Source organism: Procambarus clarkii, chromosome 14 (assembly GCF_040958095.1).
Source record: "Procambarus clarkii isolate CNS0578487 chromosome 14, FALCON_Pclarkii_2.0, whole genome shotgun sequence".
In the NCBI taxonomy this organism is placed as follows: domain Eukaryota; kingdom Metazoa; phylum Arthropoda; class Malacostraca; order Decapoda; family Cambaridae; genus Procambarus; species Procambarus clarkii.
Window position 1 is genome coordinate 8360053 of NC_091163.1, and position 26473 is coordinate 8386525.

Genomic DNA, 26473 nt, shown 5'->3' on the forward strand with positions numbered 1-26473 from the left:
GGACCGTGAGTGATGAGACTGTTGGTGCAGGCATTAGGCACTCGCCCCCCGTCACATATATACCTCTTGTCGTGCACTTGAAGTGGAACATAACCTCGTAATAGGTGAAGCTCTGTTATTCCAGTATCACAGTGGGCTGCGTCCTCGGCTCGCAAGCGAGGGGGGACTGTGGTTTAATCCCTGGATGGGACGGAAACAGTTTGGCACCTTCGTCTTTTCCCCTGATGCACCTGTTCACCAAGCAGGCTGAGAGGCTGGGCTTAACAGCTATTGCTCGAAGCTGATGCCGTAACTAGATGAACAAAAACACACACACAAACACACACACACACACACACACACACACACACACACATATTAGGTTAGATAAAAACAGACTATTTACCACAAGGGGCACACGCACTAGGGGACACAGGTGGAAATTAAGTGCCCAAATGAGCCATAAAGACGTTAGAAAGAATTTTTTCAGTGTCAGAGTAGTTAACAGGTGGAATGGATTAGGCAGTGATGTAGTGGAGGCTGACTCCATACACAGTTTCAAGTGTAGATATGATAGAGCCCAGTAGGCTCAGGAACCTGTACACCTGTTGACTGACAAGTTCAGAGGCGGGACCAAAGAGCCAGAGCTCAACCCTCACAACCACAACTGGGTAAGCACACTGTAGCGCCTCCTATCAGCCAGCACTATTGGCATATTTATCGATTGTCCCCCGCGATATACACACGAAATTTATCGGAATAGCCTCGAAATCGCTGCGAGAATTGGGTTAGTGTGGCGGACGACGCTAAGGGAGGGGGGGGTGTTAGTGGGGGATGGGGATTATGGGGGGCTAGAGGGGATGGGTAACCAAGGGAAATGGGGAGAAAAGGATAGGAGGGGAGGGGGTAAAAGCAAGCACCAACAGTGTGTTAGACCCCCTCGTGTTCTTGAAGGCGTTCTTGAAGGCGAAGATGGACGTGCTGATGGCCTCAGGCAAGCATCAGATACGCGGGAACTGAGCTGTTGGTTCTTCTCTGCGTATTGTCTCCCGTCTATCCCCTCTATCTCCACATCCCATCATCCACATGGATGACACCTCCAGCTCCTCACGGTCTTGAAAATATTGTTTCTTCAACGCATGCGGAACTGTGTCTTTAAGCCAAGCTTCAAGTCCCTCTTCTAAACGTCGCATTTGTTACGCAGTCCGTTAGCAATCAGAAGTGTTAGTAAATGTTTAAAACATCGTAATATGGACGTTGTCTATGCAGCAGCTTCGATAGGTTAGGGGGGTTGCCTGGGTTCACACGTTCCTGGTTACGCCAAACAGTCGCATTTCTTACGTTGTATCAAATCGTAACTGGCTCCCTTGTCACTCATTCTTGTAAACAGGAGAGTACTTGGAGATTGGCTAATTGTATCAGTGTGTGGCTAATTGTATGAGTGGCTGGCTAATTGTATCAGTGTGTGGCTAAGTAGTAGTGTTTAGAAGCATGGACATATGACCTATGAAAAACCTATTGAGGGTCCTATTTATACTGTTGAGGTTGGTGAGAGTCTATGCAGTTCTGCGTTCAATTCCCGACTGTCTTAAGTGGTTGGGCACCATTCCTTCCCAAATCCTTATCTTGATCCCTTCCAAGTGCTATATAGTCGTAATGGCTTGGCGCTTTCCCTGATAATTCCTACCCTCCCTCACCCCCACGTCCTCCTGCCCCATATGGGGGGTGGGTGGGAATGAACGTCGAACCGATTGGGCTCTGTGGCCAGCGGGTGACCTTTCCATCAGTGCCTGCCTGAGCCGCATAATAGGAAACTAAAAATATGTAAATAGTTGATCACAAATGTAAATTGTTTAGCTGGAAGATAATACCGAGACTCGAGATGTGAATATAGAAGCACCTTTGGCTCTCTAGCTCCTGGCCCCCGCCTCTTGACCGTGAGGATTGTGTTATGTTTACAGTGGTCTGCAGGTTGTGACCCCTGGAGGATAGAGTAACTATTCCCAGGTACTCTATCCTCCAGGGGAAGAGTTGCTTGGGATGGACCAATCACATACCTTCCCCCTGGGGTCACGTGACGCTTCTGGCTCTATCCTGAGTTCTGATTGGTCAAAATGATTGTTAAAGTACAGTAGTGGATCTGGTACCTTGCTTCCTGGGCCAGACTTCACTTATCTCTGGAGCATTTGGCACTACCCTGGTCCATGTCTGGCTCTCCTGGTCCATGTCTGGCCCTCCTGGACCATGTCTGGCCCTACTGGTCCATGTCTGGCCCTACTGGTCCATGTCTGGCTCTCCTGGTCCATGTCTGGCCCTCCTGGACCATGTCTGGCCCTACTGGTCCATGTCTGGCCCTACTGGACCATGTCTGGCTCTCCTGGTTCATGTCTGGCCCTCCTGGACCATGTCTGGCCCTCCTGGACCATGTCTGGCCCTCCTGGACCATGTCTGGCCCTCCTGGACCATGTCTGGCCCTCCTGGACCATGTGTGGTCCTCCAACATCATGTCTGGCCCTCCTGGACCATGTCTGGCCCTCCTGGACCATGTCTGGTCCTCCAACATCATGTCTGGCCCTCCTGGACCATGTCTGGCCCTCCTGGACCATGTCTGGCCCTCCTGGACCATGTCTGGCCCTCCTGGACCATGTCTGGTCCTCCAACATCATGTCTGGCCCTCCTGGACCATGTCTGGCCCTCCTGGACCATGTCTGGCCCTCCTGGACCATGTCTGGCCCTCCTGGACCATGTCTGGCCCTCCTGGACCATGTCTGGTCCTCCAACATCATGTCTGGCCCTCCTGGACCATGTCTGGCCCTCCTGGACCATGTCTGGCCCTCCTGGACCATGTCTGGCCCTCCTGGACCATGTCTGGTCCTCCAACATCATGTCTGGCCCTCCTGGACCATGTCTGGCCCTCCTGGACCATGTCTGGCCCTCCTGGACCATGTCTGGCCCTCCTGGACCATGTCTGGCCCTCCTGGACCATGTCTGGCCCTCCTGGACCATGTCTGGCCCTCCTGGACCATGTCTGGCCCTCCTGGACCATGTCTGGCCCTCCTGGTCCATGTCTGGCCCTCCTGGACCATGTCTGGCCCTCCTGGTCCATGTCTGGCCCTCCTGGACCATGTCTGGCCCTCCAGTTCATCTCCAGGCTGCTGCCTTAGTCATATTTTATTCACTCTATCTAATGTTTATTCAGAGGTAATATAAACAAAGGTCAACCAGACCAAACGAGGCTGTTTGCTTCTGGTGCAGCAAACAATCTAAGCTACTGTACAGATTTACAGTTAGGTATTTGTTCAATTTTTTTGTTAACTGCATGTTATTGTCAATTACCTTGCCCTGGTAATTCAATTTTACTTTTTTTTTTATAAAATCATTTTTTTCAGACCATCGAAGTGTTCTGTTGTTGTTTTTAGATCCAGCTACCCGGAACAATATAGTTGCAAGTAGCACGGGCTATGGTGAACCCGTAATGGAGTTAAGTGGCACAGGAGCGGGGCAAGTAGCACAGGCTATGGTGAACCCGTAGTGGACTTACCTGGCACAGGAGCGGTGCTGCAGTCATTTGACGGTGTGAGGGGTGAGATGGAGGGTAGTCATGGTGGTGAGGAGAGGAAGGGGAGGTGAGGTGCTGATGAGGGTAAGGTATTGTGAGGGAAGGACTGTAAAGTTGTTGTGGTGAGAGGAATGGCTTTGTTTACTCGTCACTTCCCCCACCCCCACCCTCTCTACCCCTGAAGTAATGCTATCACTCTCCCCTGGTCACTTCACCAGCAGCTCTCTCTCTCTCTCTCTCTCTCTCTCTCTCTCTCTCTCTCTCTCTCTCTCTCTCTCTCTCTCTCTCTCTCTCTCTCTCTCCCTCCCTCTCTCCATAAATGGACACCCGAGGAGAAACAATTAGAACCAGTACTCTAGTTTCAGTGGCCGGCATGGCAAGAATCAGAGAAGTTGGGAGTCGCTGCATAATGCAACCATCTCTCAATAAAGCGGGTTTAGGAGCTAGAACTCAACATGCAAACTCATTCAGGTGGCTACAGACACTGACGTGCACACATGCGCCCATCCACCATGTTTTGCTCTCATGTTGTGTATTTGGTCCTTCGAGTCGCATCTTGAAAAAGTATTTTGATCGTCCTCTTACGAATAACATCACTTTTCGGTCGTATGCTCTACAACCAAAAATTGCCGTACTAGAAAATGGAAATTTATTTTCCAAATGAAATGGACCCAAAGCAGCAAGTTTTGGGTCCTCTGGTAGGTTAGGAGGGCACCAAGTTCTCCTAAAACGTCAAAACGTTTTTAAAAGGTTTCAAAACGTCATTAAAACTGTTATTTTAAAATTTCCTCTCCTAACCTAACAGACTAAGCCAGAGGACCCAAAACAGAAAACTGGACCGTACAATTTCGCGAGCCGCTTCCATTTTCTAGTACGGTAATGTTTACCCTTAGTGAGCATACAAGGGGGAAAAGAGACGTTATTTTTAAGAGGACAGGTTGTGTCTATAGCTGACACTGGTATCTTGGCACTGTGGCTAATGGCTGACAGTCGTGACTTAGCACTGTGTGCTCCACTGGAGTCTTGTATTAATGCCTTCGTGGGGTTAGTTACGAATTAACTAAGTTATTTTATAGGTAGTGATCATGTCTCATGTCCGTAAGGTGTACAGCCAAGCTTGGGAGCTGTGAGGGAGACTTGCTCTTCCTCCAGTGTTGTACACACTAGACGGAACAGTGGTGTGTACTGACCTAGTTGTGCTTGCGGGGGTTGAGCTCTGGCTCTTTGGTCCCGCCTCTCAACTGTCAGTCAACTGGAGTACAGGTTCCTGAGCCTACTGGCCTCTATCATATCTACACTTGAAACTGTGTATGGAGTCAGCCTCCACCACATCACTGTCTAATGCATTCCACCTGTTAACTACTATGACACTGAAAAAGTTCTTTCTAACGTCACTATGGCTCATGTGGGTACTCAGTTTCCACCTGTGTCCCCTTGTTCATGTCCCACCCGTGTTAAACAGTATCTTTATCTACCCTGTCAGTTTCTCAGAGGATTTTATGGGTAGTGATCATGTCTCCCCTTACTCTTCTGAGATTCAGATCCAGTAATCTTTCCTCGTAGCTCATACACCTCGTGTGTGGAGCCAGGGAGCAGCTGGCGCCATTAACGCCACTAACTTTCAACAATACTCGTCCAGAGGGGCAAGAAACGCGCCCAAAACCTCCTGGGAAGAGACCAGCCTGAGGAGTTCGACCTCGGGCCGGGCTTGGGGGAGTAGAAGACCTCCCAGAACCCCATCAAGCAGGTATCAAGCAGGACTCAAACATTTCCTGGCAAGGAAAGGTTTACTGGAGTCTCGCCAGCTGAGCCCTGTGACCACACTGAAGCCTGAACGTTATCTAACGATCGTTCGACCGTCACAGACAGAAATGGCCGCCGCAAAAGATGCTGCAGCACCCACACACACAATGCCAAAATGTGGTCGTTGGAAACACTGTTGCAACGTTGCAGATGGCGTCCTGCCACCACCACTACCACCGGTCGGCCGAGCGGACAGCACGCTGGACTTGTGATCCTGTGGTCCCGGGTTCGATCCCAGGCGCTGGCGAGAAACAATGGGCAGAGTTTCTTTCACCCTATGCCCCTGTTACCTAGCAGTAAAATAGGTACCTGGGTGTTAGTTAGCTGTCACGGGCTGCTTCCTGGGGGTGGAGGCCTGGTCGAAGACCGGACCGCGGGGACACTAAAGCCCCGAAATCATCTCAAGATCTCAACATAGGGCCTACATAGGACCTACATAGGGTCTACATAGGGCCTACATAAGGCCTTCATAGGGCCTACATATGACCTACATAGGGTCTACATAGGACCTACATAAGGCCTACATAGGACCTATCCCGGACCTATCAGAGGAACGGTCAATAGATTAATTAAGTCCATTGCAGGTTGCAACCATATATGCTGCAAAAATGTCTTTTCCAATATCCCTCTCTTTCACTGGGCGTTGAGGGCGGTAGTTCATCTACTGCCGTGCATCTACCGAGGCCAGGTGGCACATCTACCTGGCTTAGTTCTCGACTCAGAATCGGGTGATCTCGGGTTCGATTCCTGGGCGGGATCGAAATGGGTTTGGCAGGTATTCTTTCCCCCTAATACATCTGTTCACTTGCAATTGCCCGGGAGTTAGGGTTGTTGGGTTGCACCTTACGGTAGGGTGGAGGACCACCCCGATACAAGCCTCAAATATACGCAGGCTTCATGTCCCCCGACAACGGGAATTATGATGAATTAGTGTCTATTCCTTCCCACTTTTCGTCTGTCTGTCTCTCTCTCTCTCTCTCTCTCTCTCTCTCTCTCTCTCTCTCTCTCTCTCTCTCTCTCTCTCTCTCTCTCTCTCTCTCTCTCTCTCTCTCTCTCTCTCTCTCTCTCTCTCCTCACTCTGCGCAGATATTGTCCCGCCTTGCGCAGAGTTGGCAAGGTTCCAGGCTTAGAAGTGAGAGGGGGGGGAGGTCCAAGGTCCCCCCTGCCCATTGTGGCACTCTTTCTGCCCATTCTGGCACTCTTCCTGGTCACCGTGGCACTCTTCCTGCCCCCTAGTACTCACAGACCAACCAATCCTCCTGAAATGATGCTACTTAAAGTAACCATTTCCTGTAAAGTACCAACATGTAGTGATAGTCCACTGAACCACTTTTCTACTATGGTTAAAGTACTCTCATCTTGGTAGGCTGAAGATTATTGTTAAGATTCGCTACTTGGAACAAAAAGTTCCAAGTAGCACGGTCTATGGCGAGCCCGTTAAGGCTGAGATGTCACCGAGATTCCCACACAGTCTCTTGTCTCTCTCTCGTGTGTGTGTAAGGAATTTGGAGAATTCATTAGACAAACGTATAGAGGACATAGAGGCAGTGATGGAGGAATTAAAACGGTGATTGGACGTGAATCTAGCACAGTGATTGGAAGGAGAGGTGGAGACGGTGAAGGAGGGGGTGATTGGAACACACATATAACTATAGAGAGGGAGCAAGTAAGGTGTGTGTGTGTGTGTGTGCAGTAATGCAATATTATTGTTACAGGGCCAGATTCACGAAGCAGTTACGCAAGCACTTACGAACCTGTACGTCTTTTCTCAATCTTTGGCGACTTTGTTTACATTTATTAAACAGTTAGGACTTATCAAGGGAAAGTGCCAAGCCATTACGACTATATGGCACTGGGAAGGGGTCAGGATAAGGATTTAGGATGGAACGGAGGAAAGGAATGGTGCCCAACCACTTATGGACAATCGGGGATTGAACGCCGACCTGCGTGAAGCGAGACCGTCGCTCTACCATCCAGCCCAAGTGGTTGATCACTGATACACACATATGTAAATTCAAGCCACTAATTTATTACTCATAATGCTTCATGCATGATTAGGGAAATAACTACGGGGTCACCATAGCCCGTGCTGCTTGGAACTTTTGTTCCAAGTAGGGAATCTTAAACAACATAGGGAAATATGTCCTTGCTCAAGATGCGTCATGTACAAACCTGTGAACAACAAACAAATTGGTTGTTTTATCTTTAATCACTAGCCAGCGATTTGCTGTTATATAACAACGGGTTTGTCATTTACAAATACAGTGTAAACAAGGGAATTCAGGCGAGGCTGTGTGGTTAGTGGTGGTGGTTATGGTACACCATAACCACACCACAAGCACTACAACCACACCACAAGCACCACCACCACACCACAAGCACCACAACCACACCACAAGCACCACCACCACACCACAAGCACCACAACCACACCACAAGCACCACAACCACACCACAAGCACTACAACCACACCATAAGCACCACAACCACACCACAAGCACTACAACCACACCACAAGCACCACCACCACACCACAAGCACCACAACCACCACAACCACACCACAAGCACTACAACCACACCACAAGCACCACAAGCACTACAACCACACCATAAGCATCACAACCACACCACAAGCACCATAACCACACCACAAGCACCATAACCACACCACAAGCACCATAACCACACCACAAGCACCATAACCACACCACAAGCACCACAACCACACCATAAGCACCATAACCACACCACAAGCACCACAACCACACCACAAGCACCACAACCACACCATAAGCATCACAACCACACCACAAGCACCACAACCACACCACAAGCACTACAACCACACCACAAGCACCACAACCACACCACAAGCACCACAACCACACCATAAGCACCATAACCACACCATAAGCATCACAACCACACCACAAGCACCACAACCACACCACAAGCACCATAACCACACCACAAGCACTACAACCACACCACAAGCACCACAACCACACCATAAGCATCACAACTACACCACAAGCACCACAACCACACCATAAGCACCACAACCACACCACAAGCTCGTTGTGTGGTTGTGGTGGTGTGGTGATACTTGTGGTTATGGTGCTTGTACTCGCCTAATTGTGCTTGCGGGGGTTGAGCTCTGGCTCTTTGGTCCCGCCTCTCAACCGTCAATCAACTGGTGTACAGGTTCCTGAGCCTACTGGGCTCTATCATATCTACACTTGAAACTGTGTATGGAGTCAGCCTCCACCACATCACTGCCTAATGCATTCCATATGTCAACCACTCTGACACTAAAAAAGTTCTTTCTAACATCTCTGTGGCTCATTTGGGCACTCAGTTTCCACCTGTGTCCCCTAGTGCGTGTGCCCCTTGTGTTAAATAGTCTGTCTTTATCTACCCTGTCAAATCCCTTGAGAATCTTGAATGTGGTGATCATGTCCCCCCCCTAACTCTGTCTTCCAACGAAGTGAGGTTCAATTCCTGTAGTCTCTCCTCGTAGCTCATACCTCTCAGCTCGGGTACTAGTCTGGTGGCAAACCTTTGAACCTTTTCCAGTTTAGTCTTATGCTTGACTAGATATGGACTCCATGCTGGTGCCGCATACTCCAGGATTGGTCTGACATATGTGGTATATAATGTTCTGAAAGATTCCTTACACAAGTTTCTAAATGCCGTTCTTATGTTAGCCAACCTTGCATATACTGCTGATGTTATCCTCTTGATATGAGCTTCAGGGGACAGGTCTGGCGTGATATCAACCCCCAGGTCTTTCTTTCTTGTGGTGTGGTGCTTGTGGTGTGGTTGTAGTGCTTGTGGTGTGGTGGTGGTGCTTGTGGTGTGGTGGTGGTGCTTGTGGTGTGGTTGTAGTGCTTGTGGTGTGGTGGTGGTGCTTGTGGTGTGGTTGTAGTGCTTGTGGTGTGGTGGTGGTGCTTGTGGTGTGGTTGTAGTGCTTGTGGTGTGGTGGTGGTGCTTGTGGTGTGGTTGTAGTGCTTGTGGTGTGGTGGTGGTGCTTGTGGTGTGGTTGTAGTGCTTGTGGTGTGGTGGTGGTGCTTGTGGTGTGGTTGTAGTGCTTGTGGTGTGGTGGTGGTGCTTGTGGTGTGGTTGTAGTGCTTGTGGTGTGGTGGTGGTGCTTGTGGTGTGGTTGTAGTGCTTGTGGTGTGGTGGTGGTGCTTGTGGTGTGGTTATGGTGCTTGTGGTGTGGTGGTGGTGCTTGTGGTGTAGTTGTAGTGCTTGTGGTGTGGTGGTGGTGCTTGTGGTGTGGTTGTAGTGCTTGTGGTTTGGTGGTGGTGGTGCTTGTGGTGTGGTGGTGCTTGTGGTGTGGTGGTGCTTGTGGTGTGGTGGTGGTGCATGTGGTGTGGTTATGGTGCTCATGGTGTGGTTGTGTTGCTTGTGCTGGCAGTGGTGCTTGTGGTGTGGTGGTGCTTGTGATGTAGCGACAGTGATATTATGACGGACATGACAAGAGTACAACACCGCAAAATAATTTGTAAGTATATACTGTATGTGTTAATGTGCTTCCTTGATGTTCGTGATCGACCATTGAACGACTATAATTACAAGGTTAGAACTGGTGTTGTATATAGCTATAAGAACCGGCTCTGGTACAGGTGTATCCACCTTTACACTCTTATTAAGTTATTAAAATTTACTCCTTTTCGACTGGCAGAAAGGCACCAAGAACTCGCTGGAGACCGGGCGGACCTTCGCTACAATCTTCGCCGATATGGACTTTCGACAACGACTCCTGGAAGCCTCCAACGAAGAGGAATTCAAGCGATTGATCATCAAACACTCCCAGGAGCTGGCCGAGGAGCAGCAGATGAGCAACGACAAGCGTATCGAGATGAACCATGAGCGGGCTGATGAGTTCGAATATGTAAGTCGGTTGTTGGTGCAAGATTTGTTGTATAATGTCTAGTTGCGGGAGTGTTCTTATACTTACTTCTCATTCTGTCTCTCCTCAGCATGCCCACCCACATACAATTACAAGAACACCAATCACAAACTGGTTTTGACATAGCAGATCCATATTTGATGTCCACACTTAACAGTCCACTTTTCCTTCTCCTCCTCCTCCCAGCAAGAGAAGCGGTGTTCCTTCGCCCGGGGCTTGCGGGAGGATCTGGAACGGCGAATGCCCCACTACCTGTCTGACTACAAGGATGGAGTCATCGGCCACAAAACGCTACAGAAGGTCATATCTACCACCTTCTTCCTCTACTTCGCCTGCATCCTACCCGCCATTGCCTTCGGTGTCCTCAATGACCACAACACGCACGGGAAAATAGGTATGGTATGCAGATGCGCAAGGCACGAAATAGTTCTTTTTGGGCAGAATAGTCGCAGTGAAATGGGTATAACAGACATTGTTCAAAAATAGGTGTAACTGATAAATATGTAATGCAAAACGTAATTCGCAAGTTGAAATAGGCTTAAAGAGGACACTTTTAACATAATAGATATGGTCAACATGGCAGTACACAGGTATGGTCATCGTAAATAATAACATAAGCATGATCAGCACAGGTGTTTAGTCAACACCCACAATACATGTATGGTTAACACAGGGGTGATCAACACACAGCAACATATGTTGGCTCAATATGCACAACATAGGCATGGTCAGAACAACATTTGTTTGGGCAACAAGCAACATTACATATAGATACTCCTTTAAAATGGATAAACTATTGGCAGATGCTGTTTAATAATGAAAAAAATATAGAGTTCTATGCATAGGTGATTGTGAGAGTTACCAGATACCACCTGGACAATACGGAAATGGCAAAGTCTTAAAACTAGAAACACAATTCGAAACTCATGATTATTAATGATCTTAAACCCATACGTGTTTAAGGCAAACAGGATATTGAATATTTTTCCATTGCATTTGCAAGCTTTATCTTGCCCCTATTAGGCCACATTAAATTTATTCTGATCTGTTATGGTCTCCATACAATATAATGGTAAATTCACTTGAATGCATACAGACAAGGATGAAAAAAGTTAATCCCCGGAATTAGAGACCTTCCTAATGAGGAGAGATTAAAGAAAACTTTATTTACATCTTCAAGAAAGATGAAGAATAAGCGGGCATGTTTTCTCAAGGAAGATGAGTAAAGAGGTACGTATTCTCGAGGAAGACGAAGAGTAGGTGCGCACTCGAGAGCGATTTATATGGGAGGTTCCTAGCTTCTAGGAGTCCAAATTACTGAGAGGTCCTGGAGTGCTGGATTGGTCCTGGGTGCTGGATTGGTCCTGGGTGCTGGATTGGTCCTGGGTGCTGGATTGGTCCAAAGTGATGGGTTGGTCGTATTTGTGGTACTGAGGCTTAAAGCACCTCTGAATAATTACTTACGTGATTCCTAAGTACTGGGTTGGATTTTAAAATCAAATATGTCTCTAGCTTACATTTAGGAGTCGGGTGTAGATTGATGCCAGTTGTTTTGCCATGACTATAGTTCTTACTCGACATTACGTTGCTTACATCTTCCTGTCTTAGTAGTAAATGCATTTCGCTATAAACTAGATCTGCATACATTTTAACATTATTACTCTTGAGCATTACTTAAATTTGCAGCGAATGCCACAATAACGTTATCTAATAATAATAATAATAATAACCTTGCGATAATTCTGGGGGGTCAAGATCCCCACGGCCCGGTCTCTGACCAGGCCTCAATGTGTGTTAAACTGCTAAGAGAAGCTCGCATGAACTAAAAACTACAACGTTTCGGTCCATCATCACTTTCACGGGTGGATTAGATTACATTTGTAATGAAATACATAGTGTAAGGTAATATTTTATTCGTACTCTATTCTTACAAAGTCCTCGGTCTTAGTGTAACTTACCTGGATTCTCAATTTTCAGATGTTAAGAGAGTGATAATTGGTCAAGTGATTGGGGGCGTGTTCTGGGGACTGTTTGCTGGCCAGCCCCTCCTCATCCAACTCACCACAGCTCCCCTCGCCATCTACATCAAGAGTAAGTCTTACCGGGCTCACCATAACCCGTGCTACTTGCAACTTTTTGTTCCGAGTAGCTGAATCTAAAACAACAACCACCAAAGCAACACTGGAATTGCAGTAGTGATCATGTCTTCTGATATGGTGTGTGTGTGTGTGTGTGTGTGTGTGTGTGTGTGTGTGTGTGTGTGTGTGTGTGTGTGTGTGTGTGTGTTACTCTGACCTAAAATTCAGTACCTCAAACTGCCCAATAACAAAATTCAGCAATGCTCCAGAAATCTCCCAAGCCCCCAGCAAAAGTCTCCCAAATGATCAACAACAAATTCAGAAGGATCAAGTTATTAGCTCTTGGACCCTCTCCTTTCTAAACGTCGGTTGTCTCATGTGCTGACTCCGGATCTATTTTTCTCTATTACATCTACTTTGTACATTTCTCTCACATTAACTTTTAATCCAATGCATTAGGCAGTGATGTGGTGGAGACAGACTCCATACATAGTTTCAAATGTAGATATGATAGAGCCCAGTAGGCTCAGAAACCTGTATACCTGTTGATTGACAGTCGAGATGCGGGACTAAAGAGCCAAAGCTCAACCCCCACAAGCACAACTACTTGACTACACACACACACACACAGGATGCAGGCTTTAGCAGCTGTCTAACTCCTGGGTACTTATTTAGTTCTAAGTCAAAAAGGGCATTAGCTGAAAATAAACTAAAAAGAAAATAGCACCACAATCCACTTGTGTGTATTATCAACATTAATACAATTGGGTCCCGGATAATTATTCATACAGTGCTTCTCATCATTATTAAACACAAATTATTACCTTTAATTCCCTGTATGTGTGTACTTGTATGTGCTGGGATTTGGTGAAATGGATGCAGCTTTTGCAATAGTGTGTGCCAAAGGGTCTTGTAATTACTCACCTGTTGTAATCCCAATATCCACAAGTGTTGTATAACACTGGAATAAATTCCCCTCTAACTCTGTAGTCTTAGACTTTTTACAGCTAATGTAAACTAAAGTGTGTACTGATGTGGTCTCATGCCATCCTCCTCCCCCACCTGCAGTTATATTTTACATCTGTGAAGACTTCAAGCTGGACTTCAATGCAATGTACTGTTCGGTGGGGCTATGGAACAGTTTCTTCTTGGTGATGTACTCGTTGTTTGACGTGTCTCGCCTCATGCGGTGGTCCACACGCTCTACTGAGGAGATATTCGCTCTCTTTATATCCATTGCCTTCTGTAATGACGCCTTCTCAGCTGTCGGTAAAAGTGAGTAATTACAAAGCAGTTCTTATCGAAGTATACAGTATTCCTAAATCGTGAAGTTTTATGCAAGTAATTTTTTTAATTTTTTTTTAAGTTACTAATTTGCAATGGCTGTGACCTTTGCTTTAGTTAAGTGTTCCACCTGTTGTCTTCAGAATCCTTCATGGTAACACTATATCAGAGAGAATCTGAATCAGTGTGAGAGATGCACTTATACTGCCTAAATAGGTAAGAGAAATTTGTTTATGCAACCATAGTCAGTAAGAAAATTTACCATGTTTACTCATAAGATTTCTATATTTTTGTTGCATGCATCATATATTTAATGTTTTCCTGCCTTCTACGCCACTACAAAAATCTGTGCTTTCTCACACTTTTTTTTTTTCCTCCCTTAAATGAAGGTCCTCTGGCTGCAGTAGAAGTGATCAACGTTCACTTATCCATGTTCTCGTATTCCTTTATGCATTTGAAAGTAGGCATCAGGACCCAATTTATGTTCTTTCTTACAGAGTAACAAAATATAAGGTTTGGTTCTTTTCTACATAGTTCACATCTTTCAGCTCTGGTGCCCATTTTATAGCGTGCCTTTTGTACTCTTTGTGGCTTATTGATACAATTCCTCAGGTGAGGGGGACCACACCACCACCACTGCTACATGTGTAGACTTTGGTCTGATAGGTATTAAGGCTGGAATTTAAATATGAAAAATATTATTCTTACATTGTTCAGCATTGTATAGGAGCTACAGCATTGTATACCATACTATATAATTCATATAGTTTTTTAGTGACCAATAGCAAAAATATTGGAAAAAATAATTAAAACTAGATGGGTAGAACACCTGGAGAAAAACTACTGTATATAATATCAGATAGACAATATGGTTTTCGATCTGGTAGATGCTGTGTAACGAATTTACTCTATTTCTATTATCGAGCCACAGAGATTTTACAGGAAAGAGATGGTTAGGTTGACTGCATCTATCTGAACCTAGAAAAGGCTTTCGACAGTTCCACATAAGAGGTTGTTCTGGAAACTGGAATATACTGGAAGAGTTTTAGGTAGGCTTCTAACATGGATGAAAATTTTTCTAACTGACAGAAAAATGAGGGCAATAATCAGAGGCAAAGTATTGATCATAATGATCACTAGTGTACAAAGTGTACACTAGTGTCAATATGCCAATACTATAAGATAGAAGAAAAAGAGGTGATATGATCACTACTTACAAAATAGTAACAGGAATTGATAAAATTGATAGGGAAGAATTCCGGAGACCTGGAACTTCAAGAACAAGAGGTCATAGATTTAAACTAACTAAACAAAGCTGCCGAAGAAATACTGTATAAGAAAATTAACTTTCGCAGAGTGGTAGACGGTTGAAACAAGTTACGTGAGAAGGTGGTGGAGGCCAAAACCGTCGGTAATTTCAAAGCATTATATGACAAAGAGTGCTGGGAAGACGGGACACCACGAGCATAGCTCTCATCCTGTAACTACACTTAGATAATTACATACATAGGCTGGATTTTATTTCTAAAGGAATATCTTCTGATCATGATTAAATGCCCCCTCAGTTATACTACTGAGGTCTGTCTCTCTCACAACAGAGACAAAAAATCAATTATTTTTCAATGTGCCTTATAAGCATCTAATTTAAGTCTTTTCTGTCTGCAGATTTTGATGCAAACTACTACAGTCCGGCGTGTCAAGGCGTCACCAACAGCACCAATTACACCTCGTATACCATAAGTACCCCATCAGCCTACACGGTCTTAGGCAACTATTCAGATATTTATTCAACACCCAGCATCCCAGGAGAAGGCAACGTTACCTTGACCCTTGTGCAAGATGTCTGTACGAGAGAGAATTCGATCCTCTACCTTCTGCTCATGTTTGGCACTCTCTGGCTTGGCGTGATGCTCTACAACTTTAACAAGACGTAAGTACCTCTAGGCAGCTTCACTTAAGCCATAAGACACACACAAGTTATACTTGTTTTGCAGTAAGAAAAGTTTTGCACTTATGCTTGGTTTTTGTCAAGTTGGCAAAGAGAGAGAATTACAGTACAGCATGGTACTGTAATTACCTTGGTGTAGTCACAGTACCATGATTGTACCATGGCGACTCTCGCTCATCACCGTAGCCTCTCAACTACACATCTCATATCTTATGGTCCCCCAATGTACAAAATACAAAGAACTATGAAGAGTAGCGGCCGATAAATATCCATGTTTCTATGAATCGGTTGGTTAGGTGGGTGGCTTGGGTTTGTTTGTGGTTAAGTTAGCAATTTGCATTGTGTACATTGTGGAAAATCATGAGAACTGGCTGCTGTGAGAGGGTGGGCTGTACTCTTCTTGTAATTCATCTTAATAGTAATGTAACAAATATAAATGTTAGAATTAGTAATGAATAATGTAGCATACAACCTGAATTGACATTTAATCACTCTTATACCTAAAATGGTCAAAAAAGCATATGTTTAGATAAGATTTTTTATTCAGGTAAAGGTACATACATTGAAGATGAGTTACAAACATAATGTTGGATTTAAAGATAGAGCTAGTACATACAATACCTAAAGCCACTAGTACGCATAGCGTTTCAGGCAAACAGACCGAGTTTTGTTGATAACAGACTGACTTGTTTTATTTATAAATAGAAAATGATATAAAAATTAAAACTGCAGGTTTATTGGCCCATATGAGATACCCAAACTCGGTCACATGTGTGTCTAACCTACGCTTGAAACAATCCAGCGATCCCACGTCTATATTATTACCAGGTAATTTGTTCCATATCAACTACCCAATTCACCTTCTGATTCTCCATAGTCAGGGACAAGAGACTTGTTAAGGCTATCAAGATTTCCCTAAGCCATCTGTACTGTTCTTCCATGGGAAGCATACCACAACAGCTGCTTAGCTCCAGGGAACCTATTTACTGCTAAAGGTGAACAGAAGTATCAGGCAAAAGGAAAAGTTGCCAAAACACTTCTGTCCTACTGCAGGAATTGAATTCAGAATTGTGACTCAACTGTTCCTACCACTGCACCACAAGGTCCTCCTCACTATGCCTGTGGAACTTTTACTGTCCTATGTTTTGTATGTTCACCTAGTAGTAAATAGGTACCTGAGGCAATTGTGGTAGGGTTGCATCCTGGGAAGGGTCAGTAGTTCAACTAGGAGTACCTAGATAAACAAGGTCTTTTTGTCTCCAACAACAGGATTATTATTATATATGCAGGCTTCCTGTCCCTAACAAAACAAATTATTAATTAAATGAATTCATACCTTCGCCCTCTTCACCAGACCGTACCTGAACGCCAATAAGCGCGAGGCTCTGGCTGACTACGCTCTCCCTGTTGCTGTTATCGTCTTGTCTTTCATCGGGTCATACGTCTTCCGTGACGTCAAACGTGAGTACCTGCATTACCCTCCACGGTTGTCACCTCTCACAACCTGTCTTCCCACTTAATGCACTGCAATTTTGACAAATGACCAGTGTGAAAATTCTGATGTTTGAGTGAAATTAATTAATAGCATCACAATACTGACACTTCTTGGTATTAATAGCATTAGTGTTTATAAATTAAATCTGGTACCGAGATTTTGGTTAAGCAAAACCACTTTAAATTTGACGTTTGCCAAATTGTGAAAAAGAGCCGATATATTACGTACAATCCTATTTACATATAACTTGATGATCATTATTGCTCCAGAAAATTGCAATTGTCTTGTAAGATGTTCAATAATATTTTTTCTATGAAAGGTTTTTATATAAGAATTGTTTCATTCTTGCAACATATTGATACTGAATTGATAAGCTCTTTCTAAATCACTTTGAGGAATAATTTCTCGGTCACCTGTTAGTGTTATATTAGTCTAAACCATTTGTGGACAAATTGTTGCCATAATAATTGTTAATAGGATAAAAATTCACATTTATGTACAGTACTTGTGAATTTTATGTTAAGATTTACTCAGTCTTTCACACTTTACTGAGTTCTTTGTCAAGGTCCGAACATGTGGTTAGATGAGACTTGCATCTCAACAACTAATTAAAGTTATTGAGATGTAAAAAAAAGTGGATTACTCATCGAGATGTAAGTTTTATCCTAACCACATACTCAGGCCATGACAGAGCACTCAGACCTTGACAGAGTGCAAAAGACGTGTGTAAATCTGTAAATCTTTACATAAAATTCACAAATACACAAGTGTGGGTATTTATCCTATCTTATCATGTCTGTGAGAAGACATTACCATTGCTTATAACTGTTAATGTGAGCAGTTAATATTCTTTAACGCTGAATTTCGTATTCTTAAACCTTGCTACTGTGCACAAATAATGTTTTATTCTATGCTAACAGTATAATTTGGAACCTTTATTCCTATTTCTTGCTAGTAATTTAACCTAGCTCCCTTAAAAGTTTTTCCTACTAGTACAGACAATGAGTCACGATAATGTTGCTGAAAATATGATACCCAAACCACACATCACAAATAATGAAGAAACAAGAACGTTTCTAGTATCTGCTTCTAGTGTAACCTGGCACCTCTATTCTAAAAAAAATATTTTATCTTGGTCTCCGGGGTGTATTAAATGAGTATTTGTAATAATATCTTTGCACGCATATTCTTTTGCTATTACACTTGCATGAACTTTGCAAGCCACCACCGGTTGCTTTATATTCCCCACACATTTTCCTTTATCTCCAACAGCGATAAATTGAGATAAATTATTACTTGAGTGATAGTAAACACTGCATTTGATTTACATTATTTAATTGTCTTCAGTTTATGATTATTTTGAATTTACTGTAAATAAATTAAACAGTTTTCCCATAGCACACATCGAGAGGCCAAAACAATTAGCATGAACCTGTCAAGCTGGCAGGCACAAGCATGTAACTATGGCATTAACATATTTCTGACATATGCTAATGCTTGCATGTGTCACAGGCAGGCACGAGGCAGTAGCATGTACTCGTCCATGTGTGCTGTTTGCAATGGCTCCTTCTGCCTCCTTATACTTACTCTTGAAGCTATTTACAATGTGTGTCTCATCTAGCTTCCCTTTCTATCCATTACATTTGCTTATTATTCTTACGCAACTGCTTTCTTACATCCCTACAGCTTATCCGAGTTCATAGTTTCCAACCGTACCCCTTGTTCTGCCCATGTTCATGCTAGACATTTTGGGTCTGTCCACTTTTTCAGTGCCTCTAAGAATCTTACATGTTGTAATCATGTCACCTCTTATCACTTTCTCTTTCCAGTGTAGTGAGGTCTAGTTCTCTCAGCCTTTCCTTGTAGTTCACTGATCAGTCCTGTAGCTAATCTTTTGACTATCTCCTGTTTTGCTTTGCAGTTTTTAGGTGTGGACTCTGCACTACGGATAAAAAATTCTAGTCCTTGGTCTAACATAGGTAGTGTACAATGTGCCACGATGGAGGCATTAGCATGACCTTGTGTGCATTTATAAAACCTTGTGTTTGTTTTTACACCTAGATTGTTATTTTTAAATTAATTTTATTATTTTCATATTTTGTCTGCTCGCCCATAACCACACTGTGTGTTTATCTACATGTATATTTAGTTTTTGTCTTTTGTCCCCACATAAAAAGCATTTTACTTGTGTTATTTTTATTTTGTTTCTGATTTTTTTCGTTTCAGTTGAGTCTAAAAGTACGTATCTTGGCTGCATTCCTCTAGTTGTGTGGTAGACAGGAGCATCAGCGTCTACAGCCGCCTGTTAATCCTGCTGCTACGGACAATGTTGCCATCAAACCTAGAACTGTCACACACAAACACCTTTGTACACTAGTGATCAGAGGCAATGTATCAGACTGGAGAAATACCACGAGTGGAGTACCACAGGGTTCAGTTCTTGAATCGGTAATGTTCATTGTCTACATAAACGATCTACCAGATGGAATACAGATTTATGTGAACATGAACAAATCCACAAGGGGCCGGTAGCTGAGTGGACAGCATGCTTGATACGTAGTCATGTGGTCCGGGGTTCGATTCCCGAGGCCGGCAGAAACAAATGGGCAGAGTTTCTTTCACCCTGATGCCCCCTGTTACCTAGCAGTAAATAGGTACCTGGAAGTTAGACAGCTGTTATGGGCAGCTTCCTGGGGGTGGGGTATGTGTGTGTGGGTGTGTGTGGAGAAAAAAATATAGCAGTTAGTAACAGTTGATCGATTGACAGTTGAGAGGCAGGCCGAAAGAGCAGAGCTCAACCCCCGCAAGCACAATTAGGTGAATGCAAGGGCTTTGATGTATCGTGCTATTGTGATTTGTGTGTGTTATATGAACATGTTTGCTGATGATGCTAAGATAATAGGGAAGATAAGAAATATAGATGATTGTCATACCCTTCAAGAAGACCTGGACAAAATAAGTATATGGAGCACCACTTGTCAAATGGAATTTAATGTGAATAAATGCCATGTTATGGAATGTGGAATAGGAGAACATTGACCCCACACAACCTATAAATTATGTGAGAAATCTTTAAAGAATTCTGATAAAGAAAGAGATCTAGGGGTGGTTCTAGATAGAAAATTGTCGCCTAAGGACCACATAAAGAACATTGTGCGAGAAGCCTATGCTACACTTTCTGACTTCAGAATTGCTTTTAAATACATAGATGACAAAATACTAAGTTTATTACACTCTAAGATAAGAATAACTTCCTTTTGCTTTTTTCTGCACTGTGGCTTGACAAAAATGGATTGAAATATACCTGTATCCAATTTAAATATATATATAAACTACAATCAAATTTATTGATTAAATTTCTCACCAGATGTTTCCTGTAGAATAAAAGCTTATCAAAATAAAAGCTGTGTGGTGAAATAGCCTTCTTGAGAAATTTCAATCCTGGGAACATCTTTGGATTGAAAAGGCTCAAGATAGCTACAATAATAGTGGACGATAAGTCACAATAACGTGGCTGAAGAAATGACGACCGAACCACAACTCGGAAAGTTGAGAAGCGACACACCACATGATAATGGTCCAGGATGGACCGAAACGTCGTTGCTTCCCCATCTTCTCACTTGTGGTTTGGTCATCATTAAAATGTCATCATTAAAATAATAGTACAGTAATAATAAGAGTACTGATAATAAAAATAAAATAATTAGTATTCTGTATTTTATAGTGCAGCCCAACAAAAGCAATACTGCAGCTTGTAGCAAGGAGCCAACTTTGTGTGGAATAGTAATCATGGGAGTCTTGCTTCCATGCTTGTGATTCTCTTCCATCCTGCAGCATGGGTTTGAGTGATTTATATTTTGTATTTTAATTTAACATTAGTTTGCTCTCACAATTTATTTTATTTTATTTTGCTACTCAATGGCTTAGTGTTGCAAAAGCTTAATTTAGAACTTTTTCTGGGAGGCTGTCCTCATTTGCATTCTGAGCTAATGTGTGGTATTAACAAGTCTTAGTCCAACGCACACCTCCATATGGTAGTTCAGTCCAGCCAGCCTCCAGCCTTTTGTTTGTCTCCAGTCTGGGGGATGGGATTCTTTGTCATTTTGTCCACATCTGATGTTTGAGCCTGAGGCTTCAGGTGGCCCTTTTACTGTTGGCCTCTAATTCTAAGTTGTTTGTGTTTCAGTTGTTCTGTGCTCATGAGCATTTTGTTGGTGTCTACCATTATTTGCACCCTTCAGCCATTCTTCTCCCACGGTACAGTCCAGTCTGCTGTTTCTGTTTATCGGGAAAGTCAGTTTCCTCTATCAAGGCATTATGAGTAAGCTTGGCGAGTCACTGAGTGGTCCTTCTCGGAAGTCAAGCATCAAATGTAATAAAACTCCCTTTTCTGCTGGGACTCCTTGTAGCTTCCCCATCCTCCACCCTATTCCCTTCTTTCCCCCATGTACCACTACCTAGTGGCACTCGGGCCTATCACAATTAGAGTGTTTACCTAGGGGTGCCAAACATCCTTCAAGCAGTCGTTTATTTTGTTCTGCCTATGCTTTATAATGGGTTTTCCCCTAGTTTTATAGATGAACTCTGATTTCTTGCTTCCCTTGCTTTGTAGAGTGAGCCATATTCTGGTCCTGGCTGTTGGTAGGCATCAGGTGGGTCTTACAGGCAGGCCTGATATGATGGGCTAAGACTTGATGGTACCAGGGATTTGCTTGGGGAGCCACTGAGGGCCCTTCCAGAAAAGGTCATTCAACACCATATTTTCTAGTATTGTACAATATACAAGCAAGTTTTCTCCTAATGTATATGTTTTTTTTACAGTATGATGACATGCACTTAAAATATAATACATACCTTATTCCCTTTGGCTTCCAGTGGAACACTTTCGGTATGACAACAGTTATGATATGTTCAAATTGCCGCCACTGGAGACGTTGCCATACCCAGCCGTCTTTGCCACCATGGGCATGGGCTTCTCACTATCCATGCTCTTCTTTATGGACCAAAACATCGGCTCGGCGATGGTCAACAATCCATGCAATAAGTGAGTAATTTCTGATATTTAATTTCAGTATTATAATTAATTTTGAAAAGACTACATATGCTGTAATCACATTTTTGATAAATAATAATTGTTAATAATATTTACACTATACTACAATGGTTACAGCAGCAATACAATATTTAAAGTAATATTACAAGGCCAATAATAATTCACAGCATTGCAATCAAACCTAGAAATTATGTTTGGGTTTTAATAATATATTTTAGCTAATATTAATAGTAAGAAATGTAAATTAACATGCACAGTAGAAAGCTTTGCTAATACTTTACAGTATTATAGGTTGATTCTTAAATGAAAGAGTGTACTTATTTTCATTATATCTTTGGTAGTAAATATAGTTTAATTAAGTGTGAATTAGTACTTTACTAAACTTACAGAATTTAAAAACAAAAGTGAAAAGCAAATATGATTAACATATTGAGGATGACAGCTTCATGGGAAAATTATGCAATGTGAAATGGAAGATATACAGTTAGATTGAGATCATCAACTGCTCTTGCCACCTCTCACCAAGTGGAACAATGAATCACTAGAGGACTGAGGAGAGATCACACTGACATTAAGAAATATAGACTAATATCAAGCCTGGCCATATTATCTCATATTTTAAAACCCTGATGTACAAGCAGCTTTTCCTCTAACTTAGTAAAATATAATACATTTAACACCAATGATATAAATATGATTTGCTAGGACAAACTAGCAAATCATCATCTTTTTATATATATATACACATTTTTATTCCACTTAATAGCACGTCAATAAGTAGAGACTACATAATATGTGCACATTCTGTTAAGTAGATTGTTAACACAGCCTTCCTATTGACCAGACACACCTTGAGCCAGAGGCGCTCTCATATATGCATGTAGTTGTATGATTTATAGAACAGTACCTGTTTCTTTCCAGACTGAAAAAGGGTCCAGCCTACCACTTAGACCTCCTAGTGGTGGCAGTAATGAATGGGTTCCTCTCCCTCTATGGATTGCCTTGGATGCATGCGTGCCTACCACACTCGCCTCTACATGTCCGCTCCCTTGCTGATGTTGAAGAGCGTGTTGAGCAGGGACATGTATATGAAATGTATGACATTTTCTGTAAATATTGACGTGCCAAAAATATGGATTTTGTTATATGAATTTAGTTAAGGGGATGCTTTAGATTTCAGTCTCATGTAGGTACCTGATATTTACTAGTCTGACCAGTAGGGGACAGTGCTTAACCACTGCACTACTCCGTATAATTAATATGCATGTCAGTGTGCCAAAAAAAACTTCCTCAAATTTTTTTTTTCATTCCAAAATTGTTAAATTACCCTTCCTTGACAACACATATGTAGAAATAAATACAAACAAACACTTACTTTGGCCACAGTGGTGTGCAGAAGATGAACTGTGATGTCACAGCCGGGTGGTCTCCCATGCCGGAGACTTCCCGAGGAGTTCGTGAACCCCTCGCGATTCAACACGCGTGGCTTGCCACAAATTTTTATGTGTTCATTTTTTGTGCACTTTTTCTAATGCATTTTTATATTTTGGGGAGGGGGCTTTTTTAGATTAGTTTTAATATAGGTGAGCACTATAATATCTAGCATTAGAGCACTACTTCGTTTTTATGGTAGAGCCACGGAGATTCTACAGAAAAGAGATGGTCGAGTTGACTGTGTCCATCTGGATCTCAAAAACCAGTGTTGAATGTAATGAAACACCATTTTCTGGGTGAGCCCCGAAGGCTTCCTGAAGCTATCCGAACTGATATGTGCTATATTAGTTTGGGGTCATCAGTCACAGGAGTCCTTATGCCTACCGGGAACCACGAGCCAGACGCTGGCTCCCTCAGAGAGGCGCAGGGAGCAATGGCCTACGAGCACTTTACATATAAAATATGTAGTAATTGCCATCGACCGGGAAATCACCCAGAAAGATAAGCAAAACAAAACAGACCACAATCTGGTGAAAATTGCGACCTACGTCTGAACATAGCAGAAGAACTCCCCTAGAAAAAAGAAAACAAACAAGCAACACTTCATCCAACTAGCACTCCCGCTTGTTAGTGTCCCCCCCCCGTTACTCAAACCAGCGTTCGTCATAAGGGACGATTTGACGCCGATCGGGCCGTTCGTTACCCAAAATATTCGTCTTTTGGGGCAATCGTTATGCGAGGTACCACTGTACTGTACTTTGTTTCCTTCACACAGAATTATAATGTATTTTTGTATGCAGTTTTGCCAATTGGCTTAGATATATATTTTTTGTAATAATCACCTGTAAGAAACATTTACCATGATTGTTCAACAGAATTGTAAAGGTGCGAGAGACCCGGTTGACTGGACTCTTCTCCAATATCCTCATTGGGTTATCCATCTTCTTGTTACCATACCCACTGGCCTATATTCCGACGGCGGTACTGGACGGCCTCTTCCTTTATATGGCTGTTACGGCACTTAATGGCAATCAAATGTTTGAGCGCATTTCACTCCTTTTTATGGAACAGGTATGGACATCATATATGTTTGGCTGCATTTTTATTCTTTAACTACAGTATTATGAACAAGAAATAGCACGAAAAAAGACAATTTAAGAAGATAGACAATAATATGCTATAGACAGAAGGTAGACAAGATTATTATTATTATTAATTATTACAGGTATTATTATTTTATAACAGGTTATACGTGAAAGATAGTTTTTTAATATAGTATTATACATTATCATGAGTTGAAAAATGAACATGTTATACTGTACCTGGATGTCTTGTTAAAGTGATTAATTTGCAAAACTATAATAAATGTACTGGTACTTGGTATATTTATTTATACAAGAAGGTACATAGGGTTGTGAAAGTACAAACATTGGTGGTTGAATGTGTGAGTTTGAGGCCTTTCTCAAATCAATGAAGAATCTCTGAAGTCAGTCATATGAAAAGTTGATGTTTCTGCATGGGAGGGGAAAATAATGTTGCCTCTACAGAATTGTTAGAACTCATGTGTCATAAAATGGGTAGATCTGAATAGATTCAGACGAGTCACTTATGTAAGTGTCTCAAACACATCAACTATATAGTTAGGAAACCCCAGCAGGTGACGCCCTTCTCTTAGTTGTGGACTTTAGGCCTATCAACCTTCAATAACAAAATAAATTCTCAAGTGTATGTAAACCTAGAGGCAGAATACTGTACATAATTTGGTGAATAACACAGTTTGACATCAGAATACTTCTAAACTAAAGTAATTATACAGTTCTCCTTACCTTATATTCACTGTCAAATTAAGGTGCTCTCAAACACTCGTCATCTACAAACTTTCAACAAATCACACAATATCTATTCTGGCAGCTTTCTCAGCTCTGCTGGTGGGAGGGTGGAAAGTGCAATTGTTGAATTTTAACCCAATGGCATTATAATGGAGACTAATGTCAGAATTAGTAACTGGGCAGCAACTATACAAACTGAAGTGTTCTTCATACTCATGGTGCTAAAACTTGCAAAATATACAACCATAGACAATTAATTTCATCTGACACTATAATCTCATTGCTCTCAACAACCTCAGTTAAAATGTAACTAACTCGTTTCGGCATTCAGGCACAGATGCAGTCTCAATAGTACTGTACAGCAGGGGCTCAGTAGTACAGTTGGGTTTGTTCTCGACCCACAATCAAGAATTCTGGGTTCGAATCCCGGGCGAGACAGAAATGGTTGGGTGTGTTTCCTATCACCTAATACATCTGGTCACCTAGCAATAGAAGTAGGCGATGTAGGTAGGTACTCCTGGGTACCTACCTACACCTCCTGAAGGTACCCAGGAGTTAGTCAGCTTGTTGTGGGGTCAAACTGATGGTTAATAGTTTGATCTTGGAGTGATAGGGGACCTATATACAATATAAGCTGAACATGTATATATACACAGGCTGATTGTCTCCAACACAATTTAGTTATTATTACAGTATTAGTATTATTAATATTAGTCTTAACAAAAATCCATAGAAGCCGTGATGAGGATTCAAACCCATGTGGTGGGTAGTACCATGTACACCACCATGTTCACAGAGGTGGACTATTCATGGATGACAGAGTCAGAGTGCATGAGGGGGTGGGGAGGAGGGATTGTGTGAAAATCCTGGTCTGGCTTCAGTGGAAGCCTCAGGAAATCCTTGTGTGTTGAGTAGAACTCCAGGTTGCAATCCTTTTGACCATGTTGTGACTTGATTGTCTGGGTGTGCGCGTGTGAACACCCACCACATAGGTTCAAATCCTTATCACATCTTCTATGGATTTTCTCATTGGTGCAGTCACGTTAGTGTGATTGCTCTATTATTATTATTATTATTAGTAATGCTGAAAAAT

At 42.8% G+C, this 26473-nt stretch overlaps 1 protein-coding gene across 2 annotated transcripts in view; it reads left to right on the forward strand.

The window, feature by feature from the left end:
• LOC123771894 (solute carrier family 4 member 11) overlaps window positions 1–26473 on the forward strand; it is a 427825-nt gene that overhangs the window by 392052 nt on the left and 9300 nt on the right. For both annotated transcript variants that reach the window (XM_069324327.1, XM_069324328.1), the window contains exons 7-15: window positions 10032–10241; window positions 10446–10653; window positions 12237–12350; window positions 13406–13612; window positions 15287–15551; window positions 16924–17030; window positions 21940–22108; window positions 23039–23212; window positions 24427–24622. In XM_069324327.1, coding sequence (XP_069180428.1) covers window positions 10032–10241; window positions 10446–10653; window positions 12237–12350; window positions 13406–13612; window positions 15287–15551; window positions 16924–17030; window positions 21940–22108; window positions 23039–23212; window positions 24427–24622 — 1650 coding nt within the window. The remainder of the gene's footprint in view (window positions 1–10031; window positions 10242–10445; window positions 10654–12236; window positions 12351–13405; window positions 13613–15286; window positions 15552–16923; window positions 17031–21939; window positions 22109–23038; window positions 23213–24426; window positions 24623–26473) is intronic.